Genomic DNA, 16,636 nt, shown 5'->3' with positions numbered 1-16,636 from the left:
AACAATGTTCTCATGGAGACACGTTGGTTACACTCATAACAGCACCTATAACTATTTTCTAACAGTCTGAAGAGCACAAACTGAAAGTGGCAGCTAGAAAGATACTCCCTTTTCAGGATTTTGCTAGCAGAAGACAAATTGCGTTTGGACTAACACTGTCTGAATTTTAAATGATGGTGCCTTAAAAAAAAATTAATCACCTTAACTGTAGATTTCTAGGAGCTGGGTTTGATCTGAGTCTTGTTCACAAATCCACGGAAGTCGGTTATTGCACCCTAGGCTTACTCTAGTTATAAGAACATCATTGCATTCTTCTTAGACCGTGGCAAATTGCATAACATGCAAGTGTTCTGTATCTTTCAAGTGCACCAAGCTGAAACAAATATAACTGCTTACATTTAAGCGAGACCTCAGCTAATGTAATCATAAGGCTAGGAGAGCCATGTAAGAATCCCAAATGATTTCCCACAGGAATTTCAATTTCTAGCATGAATGCATTTAGGTTTAGGAGGTCTCTGTTTTTCCCAGCACTGCTGAAAATATGAAGGACAGATGCACAATGTTTTCCTTGTACAACAAGCTCCCAGAATAAGTACTTAATAGCAAAAGCCTGACAGGGTTCAACTACCTTTTCTTCTTAGTTGTTTGCAAAGAAACCCTTTGCAAACTTTCCAGTGTTCTCTTCCCTAGTCAGATGGCTTTACTGTCTAACTCCTCTCCTGGTGATTTTCCAGGTTCTGAGGCTGCAGCTGTAGGCCTTCATCCAGGGCAGTGTATTTTGAAAGTTAATGGGAATAATGCAGCACATGGAAATTATATGGAAGTTCTGGAGCACTTTACAGCCTACAGGACCAGACAACAGGAAGCACTGGTATGAATACAAAACCTCAAAGGAAGTACATTAATTCCTCCCCTTATTCTGTGCTTTTATGCTCACTCAATATTCAGAGAAACAAATTATGCATGTCTGTCTCTCTTGACTGACTTACTCCCGTGCCCAGGTCCTAGTGTAAGTGCGGGAGCTGATTACAGTTGCCTAAAGTTGCAAAACATCCACAAATAATATGTATGCCAGCTCATACACTGCAAACAGTACTAAATAAAGTATTGCTAAAACTAGTCCATCCAGATATTTATCTAGATTTTACATTCTCTGAAGTTCAGAGGAAAGCGGAGGGAATATTGATATTTCAGCCAAATTAGAAGTTATAAAATTGATGACTAGATTCACCTTTGTAATCCAAACATACAGAGATCAGGCATTTTTACTGAGGTCATTGCTGAAGCCTCTGTCTCTTAACAGGGGTTGTACCAGTGGGTGTACAGAACACATGAAGATGCTGAGGAGGACAGAGTTCAGCAAGCAGCGTCCACTGCCTATCTGAATGGCAGCCATCCTGGCTCCAGCAAAGAAGACTCTTCACTGGAAGAAGGTGCAGAATTGGATCCCCTTCAAAATAGCCAACAGGAATCTGGTAAAGATTCTTATGGGGGAGGGAAACCTAGGGAAGATTCAGGGACTTCCGGAAGGAAAATTGCAGTAGAAATATAAAGTGTAATTATTATTATAGAATATGTCTTGTCTAGATAAAGCTTTGTAATAGAATGAGGTCTGCCAAAGTACTCTTGTGCTGCAGTTGATTCAGGAGAAGAAAAAAATTGACATACACATAGAAATCATACTCCTGTGACTCCCTAATCTTTACAAGAGAGACAGTTTTTGGAATGAAAAGGCTCAGCATTTTTAAAATCATTTGCTTGCCCCTGCAAACCAGGAATTTATGGGCAGTAGCAGCTGGAGAGGGAAGCTCTGCAAGTAACATGACTTCTGTGATTAAAAATTAAGATTTTAAATTACTGTGATCTGGAGCAAGATTTCAGAGCATGTTACCACTGTCAGTAAAAGGTGGGTGTATTTCCTCCAGCTTAGAAAAGTGTAACTCATAAAAAACACTGCTTTATCTTCATGTTGAGAGCTTATTTGGAAAAGTAGATGTCAGGGGAGAATTCTGAACCCAGATTCAATCCAAAGGACTGAGTCTGGACACTGAGTGACATTGGCAACTTCTCCAGGAGCAGATCCACAACTGTGTGGATCCTGTCGAGGGTCTGATGAGCCTGGAAATCTAATGGTCAAACAGTGCAGCAATGGCTGGAGCAGTGCCCTGGTAGAGGCATGTGAGCAATTCTCTGGCAAATCTCAGTCTCACTATAACTTAAATCTGCTCTCTGGGGACAGTAGCATTGCTGTGTGTAAAAAATGTTATCTCTTCACCCCACCCCTGCCCTGCCATCTCAGTCTTACAGCTGCACAGAAAATGCATCTGGAGCATTTCCCAAAACTGGACAGAAAAGTGGCAGTCTTCCAGAGGGTCATTACAAACAAGGAGACTCTGAGATTAACGTACTTCACTTCCCTTTGAAAGCTTCTGCTGGGGTCTGTGTGTCTGAGTGCTGAGCAGAACTAATCGTAGTGTCCTGTGCGTGGATGTGAGCACGCACCCAGGAAAGAACAGGAGAACGTGGATTGGAGCACGAGGATGGTCTAAACCCCTACCACTGTCTCCTGTAGTGGCCAACAGCAAATGTCTTCCTCAGAATATTCTCCCAGCCTCCAGCAGTACGTGGCTCAGAGACTCCTTGACCCAAAGGTGGTGTCTATGTGTCTTTGCGATTAATAATACCTCCCAACAGGTTTGTCTTCCCTGTGTGTGCCTGTCTTTGTGTGTGCTGCCAGACACCTCTAATGACTTATCTTGGTTCCAGCCCAGACACCACAGACCATCAGCTCTCCGCTGACAATTAGTGAAGAGACACCTCTCATTAGCCTGACTGTCGATAACACCCACCTGGAGCACGGGGTGGTGTACGAGTATGTCAGCAGCGCAGGGATCAAATCCTTTGTCCTGGAGAAAATTGTGGAACCAAAAGGTTGCTTCAATCTCACTGCAAAGGTACTGGAAAACATACATGGGCAGCTTCATTCCTGAACAGAACAGGGAAGCCAGTAATGCTGGCATTTCTCTGGCGGCTTTGCTTTGCTCTTCACATGAGGTAGCACATGGTCTTCTCAACCCTACCTGGAGCTTTCTTCATTAGAATGCACCAAGTTATAATAGCTCCTTTGGTATGAGCAAGTCAGCAAATGCTTCCAGGACTTTGGCTGTTGAGGTAGAGGGAGGGGAGACCTCAGCTGTGGAATTCTCACTTCCATCTGTCTGGTAACATACTCTTACCTGATACTCAAGATTAATCTTTTCAGGCAAGAATTTACCTTGGAAGAAAATCAAGCAGCTTTTTCACAGCTATAGGTTGGAGGGATCACTAGAGGAAGCAAGTAGAACTGCTGCTGTTGGAAAGCAGCAGTGCAGTTAGTATTTGGGTCATCTGAGGCAATAATGAGCTAATTGTAAATGTTTTCTGTCACATCCCAGTAACATTATTGTTATGTCCCATGAAAGTACACCAGAGCACTGTGACAGTGGGTATTTTGCTCCATTTCAGTTATTCTAAAAAATTTTGAAGACTGTTTTATGACTCTGGGGGTTAGACATGATAGTGGTTTTCAGGCGGTAATAAAGGCAGCTTCTTCTGGAGGCAACTTTATTCAACAATGACAACGTGGGGGCGTTGCCACTTACTCAGTGGAAGAAAACTGTATTTTCCTTCTCTGTGAAGTCTCGTATCATTGACATCCTGTCTTCTTGTTTAGATTTTAGAGGCCTTTGCTGCAGAGGACAATCACTTCGTAAGGAATTGCAAAAGACTGATATCCCTAAGCAGTGCTGTGGCCACCATGCCCCAGTATGAATTCCGGCAGATCTGTGACACTAAGCTGGAAAGCATTAGCAGAAGGCTCACAAACTACCAAGAGGTACAACACTGGCAGTTATTGGTGAAGTCTCGAGACAATACTTCATTGTAATAACGGGTCTTAGTATTCTTTATTAATGAATCTGAACTGCTTTAGAGGGAGGTGTCCTAGAGGCATGAAAACAGCTCCGCAAGTTACTGAAATGGCAAGTTTTGAGGGAAAAGGACCATATCTGTAAAGCATTCCTAAAGCTGTGTCTAATAACATATTATTGCAGGTTCATTTCCACTGTATCAATGAATAAATATGACAACAGAATGATCACTGTTCAATTTAACATGAACAGAAGTACAGTGTATCATAGTGTAAGCAAACTACCTGTGCTCTTTTGCTCAGTTACCTCAGTTGTTTGAAAAGTGAGTCCTAGAAGGTATAGCTAAGTGCTTTCATTTGTTGTTTTATGAGCCTTTTATTATTTTAATATGTTATTCCAGCTGCAGCTGGATTATATTATTGTATTGTTCTGGAATATTGTTTTATTGTAGCAGAAATTGTATTATTCTGGAATAGGAGGCAAGAAGATAAAAGGATTGTCTATATTGTATCACCATTTTTTGCAAGTGAAGTAGCACATACTTGCTTTATTTCTCCCAGTTTGCAGATGAATTGAAAACAAAGGTGAGCCCAGCCTTCAAACAAGCCATCATGGAGCCACATTCCCTCAACAGCATGGATTTCTGCCCCACCAACTGCCACGTTAACCTCATGGAGGTATCATACCCCAAAAACACTACCTCAGCAGGGAGGTCGTTCAGCATTCGCATTGGACGGAAGCCCTCTATTATTGGTCTTGATCCAGAACAAGGTGATAATTAACTTTCAAATCATACTGATTTCATTTGCATAAAAAGTTGTCTCTTTCCAGTGCTCATCAAGGTCAAAATAAGTTCCAAAGAAACACAGACTTGCCACCAGCCTTTTTTCCTCCTTAAAATCTTACAGTAAAATGACAGCCTCCTTGTGTTGTAAAATAGTGATGCCTTTAGAAGCATAGAGAAGTGTCAGGTCAAATGATTTTACTAGCGAAGCAGTGTGGTCAGCTCATGATAATTAAGTGTCCTGGAGTATTGTTTGCACTTTAGTAGAGCTGACTTACTGATTAAAAACAGTGAATAGGGGCTAATAGTAGTGCTAGTGCTGTGAAGAGAGACTGCATTCAGGGGGAAAACACGAGTCAATCAGACTGTAGTGCTGTTCTCTTTTGTCATTGCTAGATAAATTCCATGCATTGAAGCTGGAAGTCTCTACTCTGTCAAGGGGACCTATTTTCTGATAAATAGTTGCTATACAGCATTTGGTCTACAACCTGATTATTTGAGTTCCAACATTTCTTCATCGTGATCTCACTTAATATGCTTCTGATTCAGTCTTGCGAAGGTCAGAGAGTAGGAATGCTTGGAAGAGACCCAGGGAAGTGTAGACTGACCAATTTTCTGAAGAATGGCATTGACTATTCAAAGTGAGGTCAATAAAGAAGTCCTGCTTGCTTGAAGATATTAGAAATATTAGAATTCTGCATTATGTTTAATGCAAGCTAAGGTGGTTAGCAAAGTACCATACCAAAACCTGTGTGTATATAAGTGTGTGTATGTGTGTATAAATGTTCGTAAAGCTGGAATAATAACACAGACCAACTCCCGAGAACCTGAATTCATTAACATTTCAACAAATGCTTTTAGATACTATCCATGTGTCTGTATGAGTCTATGTGTGGACAGTTGCTGTCTTTACTTCCATAAATTAACCTGTTTCTGCACTGTGGTAAATTCAAAACATCTAGTTGGCACACCAGGGGGAAAAAAGCCGCCGTTTTTTTTTTAAAAAAAAAAAAAGAAGAATGTTTTTTCATAGAAAATAATTATATAAAATTATTTTGTGAAATTTTATTTATTCCTGTTAAAATTCCACCTATCCTAAACTATCATTATTGGGATGCAGTGGGGAAAGTCATGAGAGCCACACTAACTAGACCCTTCGATTTTCAGTAGGTACCTTAAATCCAGTCTCATATACTCAGCATTGCATCACCACTATGGCTGCACCCTCCTGGAGGTGTCTGCCCCCAGAAGATGGAGACCTTGATGGCAGCTTTGGCCAGCAGAATGGAGGAATAATGCAGGAAGAAAGAGGACTCAGTTTTCTGCTGAAACAGGAAGATCGGGAGATACAGGACTCCTACTTGCACCTTTTTAACAAACTTGACATTGCAGTGAAGGAAATGAAGCAATACGTCATCCAGATCAATAAGTGAGTAAGGAGCAGGGTGTGCTGCAGAGCGGTGCCGCGGTTGGGATCAAACGGAGGTGACAGTCTCAGAACAAGGGGTTGTGCTTGTCAGCCCCAGCTGTTGTACTCACACTCACCTGTTCACACCCACACCTGCATTACAGCTCCTTGCTGGTTGTGTCAAACCTACTCCTGTGCAGATCCACCAGTGTATATATTATTGTCCTTTGCTCCTCAAAGTCCACCTGAATTCAGCAGCCACTGTTTCTCTTACTGTGTGTTCCAATATAAGAATCTATTTGGTGCCAACAGCGGTTGCGGAATTCCATACAGAAAGAGTCCCTACCCTTGAGATTTTGTCTATCATAGAGCAGACTAAGGAAAACTTGGGAATTCAGGCAGCTTTCTCTATGGCACCTACGTTTTCCTTTCCTCTTTTTGTACTTTTTGTCACCATGTGTCTCCCAGTAGGAGTAATGAAGATTTGAGTAGTGTGTCTGTCTGTTGTACATAACTGGCAGGGTTCTGGTGGCAGGGGCTGCCGGGGTGACCTGTGTGGGAGGAGGCCATGAGCTGCCCTCAGCTGCTCACGGCCACTTCCAGGAATCCCAGTAACAAAAAGGAACAGGCCATCGTGCACCAAAACTCCAGGTGATGGGAAGTATGTGGAGCCTGGGCTCAGACATAGCAAAGAAAGGGTGGTTGCTGCTGGGTGGAGCCAAGGAGCTGAGGCTTGGCCCCAGAGGAGAAACCCAGCGCCTTGGGCAGAGAAAGTGAGGACTTTGGCAAATTAAAACCAGAGTCCTTTCAGGCCACTGTGGTTACAGTGATTAAGCTGTACCTTATGGAGGTTGGGTACCTATGGAAACAGGAGTTTTTGTGAACTGAGATTCAAAGATTTCAATAAACCCCTTTCAGAGCTCGCAGTTTGACGTGGCTGTAGTCAGTGTAAAATGCTGATAAGGTTACTTGTGACTTCACACAGCTCAACTCCAGCCTCAGTCATTATATGCCATTTGGGAGACTGCCCACCAGTCCCTGAGAACTCTGTGTCTTACTTTTGCAGACTTTTGTCCACCATAACAGAACCCACAGAAGGTGGTGCCTGTGAGCCACCATCTACTGAGGAGACATCTGCAACTTCCCTGGGAACAGAAGAGAGCGAGACTGACAAAGCTGAGCACGGTGGAATCAAGAAGGTCTGTTTCAAAGTTTCTGAGGAGGACCAGGAAGACTCTGGACATGACACAATGAGTTTCAGAGACTCCTACAGGTCAGTCTGAAGATTGTGCCTCTTAAACTAATACAATGTTTCGAAGTTCTAATCCAGATAGGGATTCAACAAGCAGGTTGTTCTCCAGTCAGTCAGTTACTCTGTATTCACTAGCTGTACTTATTTCATTACATTTATTACCATGGAGACATACACAGCAAAAAACCTTTCCTCATAACAATGCCAAAATATTAACGCTTCTAGAAAATTGAATAAAATTAAATAAATAGGTCTAGTGTGACTTTCTATATGGTATAGTTTGCAAACTGCTTGATCTTGTAACAGCTGCTGTTGTAAGGGGATGTTTCCATTCAATTCTGCAAACAATTTTCTCAAAAGTCTTAAGACACTGAGAAACCAAAAAGGACATTGAGCTTTTTATTTTTAATGGGCCTTTGAAACCACAAATGCAAATGTTTATTCAGGTGTCTCAAAATCTTGGTTTTGGGTTCGGATTGACTGCTGCTTCTCCAGGAATATTTGCTACTGAAGGAAATCTCACACACTCCAAATCTGTCTGAGGAAACATTTGGAAACTCAGCGTCAGAAGAAATGGAACAAGTTGCAGTCATGTCTGCCCATTGCAATTTGACATCCCTAATAGGACATTTTTACATGTCTAGGAAGGGCAGAGCCCTTTGCCAATACAAAGGAGTAAAGATACTTTACTTTGGGAGGATTTGAGTAACTTCACTGAATGATGCATCTTTGAAACTTCCCTGCTACAGGCCTGATTCTCGACTTGCTGTTGGGCTTGCACTAGCACAAGCAGCAATATATGAGGTTCCTGCAGGACTGCAGCAATGACAGAATCAGGACAGGTTACATTGGAAGGGGTCTCTGGAGCCCACGTGGCCCAGTCTCTCGCTCAGAACAGACCTACAGGATTGAGTGCTCAAGGTCTTGTCCAGTTGAGTATTGAATGTCTCCAAGGACAGCAAATATGAAGTCAGTAAAGAAACAAAACCAGCACTCACAAAGTTGAGATCTGTGGCATCTATTTATTGTGCTAGATTTAAATCTGCACGTGTTCTCTGAAGCTTTTTGTATTGAAATGTGCTGCATTTCCTTCATTGTTAATGGGAATCCCATTTATAAACAGTGTTTAGTTTAAATGGTTTCTGTAATTGAGGCTAATCTATTCTGGGTAAAGCTGACTAGTGACATCAAAACAGTCTCTGTGGGTCTGTCACGCGTTCCAAAATTTTAGACATAAATGTAAGATGAGAAAGATTATTCTGTCTTATCTTTATTAGACAGAGACAGAGAATTAAGCATATATTACAGATAATAGTTACTCAAGGGGGAATAAAATGTATTTTGATGGTTTTTGAGCTGAAAAACTACTGAGGAGCTACAAAAATAAGCAAATCACAGATAAAAAAAAATCTTGTTTGCATTAGCTATGCTTCTTTCTTTCGGATCATTTGGAGGTGTAAGTCAAATTTCATAAGAGTTCGTACTGCAGAGTAGTTGCCATAAGAATTAATCTTCAGAAAAAATAAATTTCTTTGCTAATAAGTTTAACAAAGGACAGGCAAGAACCCTGGTTAGGATTCTTTCAATTGCTCTTATTTTTTTTCTCTCATCTCAGTCTAAAGTAAAAACAGAGGAAGAGATAATATGGACGATTTTGTAGGCTTTGTTTTGGACTTGTACCATTAAAAGCACAGTGTCACTTAACTGGAGGGGGACAGACTGAGATCCACAGCCTTTTTGGTTATCTCTATGAAGTTATGGTTAGTATAAAGTGAACCTTAAACAGAATTTTCCATGTGTGCATGAGCCAACATTGGTGTGAAGCCAACTGTAGTGGCTCCTCTGCTTCCCGGGACAATTTTAGGGTCTTCAGTGTCTGATTCTCCAATGGTGTAGATTCCTTATATTTTCTCTCCCATCTCCAATATCTGGGCTTCTGCAGCGTCAATGTTTGCTTAAGTTGGATGCTGTTAATATCTTGAGAATTGGCAACAAATGTTGAGTATAGTGGAGATTGTCTCACCGATTTTAATTATTTCTCCCCTACTCCATGCTCATAGAGCATGTTCAATGATGTGACCCAGATGAGGTCCATGGTGGGAAGTCCATCTTCATTATTTATAGGATCCAGGCAATATACTGAGCATTGAGTGGTCACTACAAATGGAAAAAGACATCTCCTTACAGTGCCAGCCCCAGGGGCATTGCTTAATGGTTGCTCTGCATGTCATTAGGTTTTCTTTTGTATACGTGTAACATAATTAGCTTTGGGGACTGCAGTGTTAACACAAACAGAATGACAGGGTATCAGAGTGGGTGCAAGGACAGCTGATTTTCAGTCACCTTCTTTGATTTTCTTTCTAGTGAATGCAACAGTAACCGGGACTCGGTGCTGTCGTACACCAGCGTGCGGAGCAACAGCTCCTACCTGGGCAGTGATGAGATGGGATCAGGTGAGAACACGCACAGACCACACGCATTTCTCATACCAGAGCCCTTAGAGCTGATAACTCTCTGCTGATTATAAGCACTTGCATGTTGACGTTGCAAATGTGGTTTCTTCAAAACTAATCTCAAGAATTTAAAGATAGAGATTTGTTCTTTTTTCTAATGAACTACAGTAAATGTGGAATATGGAAGAGGTATTAGGCAGGGATAAGCTTCTTTAGTTATTGGACATTTGCATTATATCAAAAATCACGAGTATTTTGATCTATGAATTAGAGATAGAGCAGCAATCATTTTTCACCCACTTCAGTGTGAAGATGTGCTTGTGTCATCTGTGACCTCATCACAGATTACATTGGTAAGACAGTTAAAAGTTTTTAATCTTTCTTTTATTAGGAGATGAACTCCCCAATGATATGAGGATTCCTTTAGACAAACAAGACAAACTTCATGGCTGTCTGGAACATCTTTTTAACCAGGTGTGTAAAGCGTTACTATTACACAGAATTGCTTTCTCTTTATCCGTGTCAATACAAGAAATGGGAAGTATCAAATTGTTTAATTAAATCATATTTTGATGGAAGGCAAACTATCAAGATTTTGGGGTACAGGGCAAACAAGTATAGTATGGGACAGCTTGAGAATCAGTTTTGTCAACACTCCAGTTGCCTTGTGTGATGTAAGGAAGGTTGACCTGCCTTATCTCAGGCATTAGACTGAGGGGAAAAAAGCTTTCATGAAAAAAAGGGAAACATGAACAGAATTCTAATACCTTGTATGATCTAAATGGATCACATCTACAGATCTTGGGAGAGTCCTCACAAGTTTAGCCAACAGATGTCTTTATAGATGCATAGCACCAGAGAACTGTTTTATATTATCTTTTATGTCATCAGCACGTACTTCATCATTGTGCAAAATGCTGTATTCAACGTGAGGCTCTTTAGGCCAGTTCATGGTTAGAAAGTCTTAATGCTATTTGTCAACGAGAAATCATTCCAAAATACAAATAGTGTAATGGCTTTTGCATTTTCCCACAAGAATTCTTCTGTTCAGATTTTCTTCTGCAAATCTGACTAACACTGATTGAAAACATTCCAATTGTAGGTTGATGCAATCAATGCACTTCTAAAAGGACCAGTAATAACTAAGGCCTTTGAAGAAACCAAGCACTTTCCAATGGACCACAGTTTGCAAGGTAAAGAAAAAGGCTGACTGTATTTAATCATGTGATTTGCTAGGACTTAAGAGCTGAACATGAATGCACACGTGCTGTACGGCCACACAGAGTTACTCACCTGTGCAGCCTACCCACTCACACATTAACAGCAGCTACCACGTCTGACCACTGACAGTCTGCATCCTTAAAAGGTCATTTTCATATGAATTCCTTCTGAAACACACACAACACTTTAATTTGCTGGTGAATCCCCACAGCTCTTTCACGAGTCTCTAAATCTGGCCTTTGATGTGAACATGGATACGGATCTCAAAAGGTATGAGGTAGAGATAGGTCAGACACCAGGGCAGTGAGCACTCTGATAGGCTGATGAGGGGCTGACCACTGTAGATCTGAGGCACCAAAAGGTTCTGCCTGAGTTTGCTTAATGACTTATTCTGCTTTTCTTCAGATGGATAATTGCCAGAGTAAACTCATCCTCACATGACACTTATTTTGAAAACTGATTCCCATAGAGAGCAAACAAATGATACCGTGTTTTCTTTTTCCTCAGGGAGCATGAGGAGACTTTGGTCTTAATGGTTTTGGGGCCCAGGATGTGGTTTCTTCTCTCGCTGAAATACACAGGACTTTATTTTCTGAACATTTGCTGCATTTCCTTTCCCACTTGAAATCTGAAATGTTTCCTATGATTGCTAGTGTACTTCCAGTGCCACAGTTGTGCCCCCCTGCTCCAAACTTTGACAAGCTCTATTTTGAAGTTCTCTTCAAAAAGAGAGCTTTTTCTGCTTTTTTTTTCCTGAGTCCAGAAGTAACTCCTATGAAGTTCTATTACATGAACTCATCTTTACAAACACATTCTCATTTATGTAGAATATCTATTAGTCTTTCCATGCACTGTTGGAATGAAGTGAAGAAATAACAGACACCCGAGGTTCACTCCCTTTATTTTACTTTGCTTAAACAGTCTCATTTATTACAACTCTATTAATGACAATGAGAGTGTCTTTAAGTTAACTGATGATCCCACATTCATCACACTGAGGAACAGACAAGCCCTGCTTACTTTCAGCTGGAATCTGGACCAAAGTGTCTGTGTGTGTCACAGCTACCACAGACACCGTTCAGTGGCGGCTGGAAATGTGAACACTCTCCTCTTCCTCTTCATGAGCAGTGATTTCGACAATTTTTCTGTGTTTCTTTGTTGCTTGTGCATTTTATCAGCAACAATGGGGTATGTGGGTTAGCTGCATGGCTAAGTTATGGAGAATAATCTTCTACTCTGTAATTAAATAATTAGTTTCCATCAGGTGAAAGAAAGCAGAATATTTCATAACTTCTTATCAGTCTTATGGGATGTGACAGCTGCAGCCAAAAAGTTTATCTGATTCTGCACAGCCAGAGACTCCAGATCTACCCGACAGAGCTGCCTGCACCTTATTAAAGGCAGAGAAAACAGAAGGGAATTCTGTGCTCTGTGAACAGCACAGAGCTCCCTTCCCTGGGCACGTCACCAGGCACATAACATTCAGTCCACAATCTTGAGAACAATCTAGGGGACTGCTGGGCATGAGATTATAGGAATAGCCTTTTCTTCCTTCTCTCTTAGATCTATTTAAGAACCTTTTTCATTCACAGTTGTTGCTATTGATACTGTAGCTCTGCTTTCATCTGTCCACACAGTATAACTCATGAGCCACTCTCAGCTATGGAGCTTTTCCTTAATGGCTAACAAACCCCATTTTTTCCCCAGAATTTAAACAGAAGGAAGAAACCACAGTTAGGTGCCGGAATAATATTCAAGCCAGTATTCAAGAAGATCCATGGAACCTTCCGTTGCGCATCAAGAACCTTGTTGAAATCATACAAAAACACGTGGAAGGTTTGTGAATAAGGAAAAGTTTGTTATCGGTTTCAGGGAGAAAAGATCTTGTTCTTATCCAGTCTAGCAGTTCATTTTAGCATTTTATCTCAATTTGTAATAAGGCTGTACTGAGCTCTAGGGAAGAACAGGTAGAACAGGTTATCGTTTCAGAGTCCCAGTGCTGTATGGTAAAACCTCACCTGGGCAGCAGTTCCAAAGAACTCTCTCTCCTTGGTTTTATTTCACCAGCCCATTCAGACAGAATGATATCACACTGATCTATTCCCCTGTGCTTTTTTTAACCCTCTTAGAAAATGAAGAGGGAGATGTTTGTTATATTCCAAAACGAAATGAATGCTGATCAGATACCACAACATCCTACACCATTGCAGTCTGGGTGAACTGGAGCTGAACCTGGTGTTTACAGTCCAGTGCAAAGCACTGCCCAGAAATCACCTCCTTAAGGATTCACCTACGTGTGCGATTTGTTCCAGTAATTCATGGTAGTTAACAGAGCATTCAGCCTGTAAAATTCTTTGATTTACACCTTATTTCTTTTTCAGTCATTAAAATACCTGTACGAGTAAGGACCACTAGAGTAAATAGAAACAGTCATGCAGAGGCCAGGGGCTGTAGGGAATGAGGAGTGTGTTCACCAAATGCAATCAAATCTGCCTTGGTGTCATGCTGACTAGAACATTTCTTTTCTTCACTGTTTTAGATGGGAAGAATCAGCTGCTTTTGGCCTTGTTAAAATGCACAGGTAAGAGGTTTTGAATTGTTGCAAAACAACATCATATACACACAAGTCACTAACACAGTTTTATGTGCAGGCACGCGCATACATCAGGATGTTATGATCTGCCTTAGCACTTAGTTTTTTCCATGGCATTTTATGCTAACATTTCTTCTGCTCTGCATCTAGGGCAACCTTTCCATGCATCTGACATCTGTTCTTCAGTTTACATTATTTCAATTCACTGTAAGCTGCTTGTGTTACCTGGCTGGGCACTGATGTTTCACAAGCACTGTTTGTCTTTTTACTGTCTTCATTTTTTCCTTTGTGCAGTCCTTCTTCCCAGATGGCCTTTGCTGTTTCCTGCTGTGGTGAGAGCATGCAGCAAAAATGAGACTTATTGCACAACTTTCTGTGAGACCATGGACTCTGTCATCTTTCCAAAGAGAGCAGGCGTGTCAGGAGTTAGGATTGTGAACACTGGGTTACAGCCAGGTGCAGACTAAGAACCTAAATGTGCAGACAGTGCCTAAATACACAGCATTAATCTGTTACCACGCACAAACCACTGCACGCACAGACTGAGGGACAGGAGTGAATGTGCCACCTTTTTGTACCTGAAACACCTACTTGGTGTACTTTTGTTTGAAAAGGAGAAAATAACTAACTAGAATAGGCTGTCATTATTTCACTCTGCCAGGCTCCATTCTCAAGTCTTCACAGAATGAAGATGAGAGATTTGCATGGGCTGAAGTCACCCCTCTGCTCCTGCCAGGGCTGGTCCATGAGTCTGCCCAAACCAGACTGTGGTGTCACTCCAGTGCCCGAGTGGGCTGTTCTTAACGCCAGCAGATACAATGACTCCCTAAGTCCCTACCTGTGCCCCGTCTCCTGCAGCATTTCCATGAACATCCTCTGGAAAGAACGGAGGAGCAGATGGCACTGGACTGGCACCAGCCATCCCCTCACCTCGAGGGCAGTCCTAGGCTCTCTCTGCCTCCCTCCCAGCAGTACAGAAGGGAACTGCAGAAGGACTGGTTGCCCTTAAGTTGAGAATATGGCCCAGGGCCTGGAGTGTATTAGTCAGTCTATTGTGTTCAGTGCTTTATAAAAATAATCCAGATCTTCAAAGCCTCTGAGTGATGTCTTCAGCTTCTTTCTCTGGGGAACACTGCCTGGACAATGAGCGACTGCTGCACTTGGTGCCTGCTGGCGGAGCCCAGGCTGCCTGGGAAGTAGCTCTTCACTTATTCATGTGCCTCTTTGGCCTGCAATCCCCTTAAGTGTGACGAGGGTGATTTGACCAGCATGTGGCTGCCTGGCAGGCGGACTGGAAGTGAAGTTAACACAGGGGAAATTCTCCCAGGAAACATAAACCAATTGGTACCGTATGGGCAGGCCCAGTTAATGCATTAAGCATATGGGAAGCCCACAACATACAGATGGGTGGGGGAAGATGAATCTCTAATAGCCCAGGAGAGAAGTAATGGCTGAGACCTTTTTTCAAGAATTCTCTTGCTTCTGTAAACATAAAAAGAAGGGAATCAGTCCAGAAATGGCACTAAGGAGTTACAGCTCTCGCCTGTCAGAAGAATGAGCGTGCAGATGGCAGAGGGACTAACAGTCAAGTGGACTAGAAAATTTTCAAACTCCAGCAATGCTGTTTTTATCTGTACACCCAGGTCACCCAGCAAGAAGAGGTTATCTGTTAAGTCTGTGCAAGGCTACAGCAGAAGCCAAGCGTCACGCACGCACACATGCAAACTGCCTCTTTGGCAGTGAGATTAAAGACAAGTACACTCATGACTTCTTTGTGCTTCTCTCCCCTTCTCTGGCAGATACCGAGCTGCAGCTGAGACGTGATTCCATCTTCTGTCAGTCTCTCGTGGCTGCTATTTGCACCTTTTCAGAGCAGTTACTGGCCGCTCTCAACTATCGATACAACAACAATGGGGAATACGAAGAAAGCAGCAGAGATGCCAGCAGAAAATGGCTGGAACAGATAGCAGCCACTGGGGTTCTACTGAACTACCAGTCTCTTCTCTCCCCCGCTGTGGTAAGATGAAGAGTTGTGGCACCCTTGGGTCTGCTCACACTCCCTTCTGTGCTTCCCTGCCACTCACAGCACAGCGTGGTTAGACTCACTACAGCAACCTCTGGCGAGTCCCGCTGCTGACAACCATGTGCCAATATTCCACATCTCATCATCTTCATCTCCTCACAAATACGGGACCCCCTGTCACACTGGAACACTGTAGGAATCTTGTCTGCCTTCATATTTGGAGTAACACTGCTGCATTTAGGGAGGTTTACTGCTCAGTTGTCGGTGCCGCATGTGTGGCCTGCCATCTCCTGGTGACAGCATGCACTTCACCACATCGCTGACAACGTTCTGAGTATTTCGAGTTCAGAAAATGTGAAAATCTATGCTTTTGTTCATAGACTGGACACTTTTCTAGAATGGGTAGACTGCAGCCTCTCACTTCCGTGGTGCTGGTATTTAAGATGTCTAAGGAGGAGCTGGTCTTGCATAGTTCCTCTGCACCTAATGAACATCCAGATAAGCCACAGCTGCAGTAGATCAGCTACCGTAACTGTAAAAATGTTAAGAAAAAAGGAGCATAACAAAGACAAGTAGCTCTGCCACTAGAGAGAAGTGACTTTTTTTTGACTTTGTAAAAATTGTAGATTGAGTGTGGGGTTTTTTTAAAAAATACAATCCAAACTATATGTGTATGTAACTACTATTTCTTCACATTGCATGGAATGTATAGGTGTTTATTACACAGTAACCAATAGGCTGTTCTTCACATTTGTAGGTATAAAATTTGGAGAAAGATCCCCTCAAACTTATTCAGTCCTTAAACCTCTCTACTCTCTGGGAATCACATCCAATGACATCTAAGCCAAGGGTAGCTGAGTGTGTATCACAAAGTTAAAGAGCCATTAGTTAATTACCTGGCTGGGATGAAGTAAATGGAAAGCTCCACATTCCGCTCTGGGTGTCCTGAACCAAAGCATGTCCATAATAACTCCACCTTCCTCCACTGATCTCT

The 16,636-nt window shown here is 42.1% G+C and overlaps 1 protein-coding gene across 1 annotated transcript in view; it reads left to right on the top strand.

Moving 5' to 3' along the window:
• PREX1 (phosphatidylinositol-3,4,5-trisphosphate-dependent Rac exchange factor 1) overlaps positions 1–16,636 on the top strand; it is a 104,536-nt gene that overhangs the window by 80,418 nt on the left and 7,482 nt on the right. Inside the window, exons 21-33 of the mRNA XM_014943651.1 lie at positions 735–871; positions 1,304–1,475; positions 2,767–2,954; positions 3,713–3,874; positions 4,469–4,679; positions 5,863–6,121; positions 7,167–7,373; positions 9,717–9,805; positions 10,197–10,279; positions 10,908–10,998; positions 12,734–12,862; positions 13,566–13,607; positions 15,419–15,636. Coding sequence (XP_014799137.1) covers positions 735–871; positions 1,304–1,475; positions 2,767–2,954; positions 3,713–3,874; positions 4,469–4,679; positions 5,863–6,121; positions 7,167–7,373; positions 9,717–9,805; positions 10,197–10,279; positions 10,908–10,998; positions 12,734–12,862; positions 13,566–13,607; positions 15,419–15,636 — 1,988 coding nt within the window. The remainder of the gene's footprint in view (positions 1–734; positions 872–1,303; positions 1,476–2,766; positions 2,955–3,712; positions 3,875–4,468; positions 4,680–5,862; positions 6,122–7,166; positions 7,374–9,716; positions 9,806–10,196; positions 10,280–10,907; positions 10,999–12,733; positions 12,863–13,565; positions 13,608–15,418; positions 15,637–16,636) is intronic.

Source organism: Calidris pugnax, unplaced genomic scaffold, assembly GCF_001431845.1.
Source record: "Calidris pugnax isolate Ruff unplaced genomic scaffold, ASM143184v1 scaffold118, whole genome shotgun sequence".
Classification (NCBI taxonomy): domain Eukaryota; kingdom Metazoa; phylum Chordata; class Aves; order Charadriiformes; family Scolopacidae; genus Calidris; species Calidris pugnax.
Note: the sequence above shows the minus strand (reverse complement) of the source record. Positions and strands in the feature narration are given on the sequence as shown.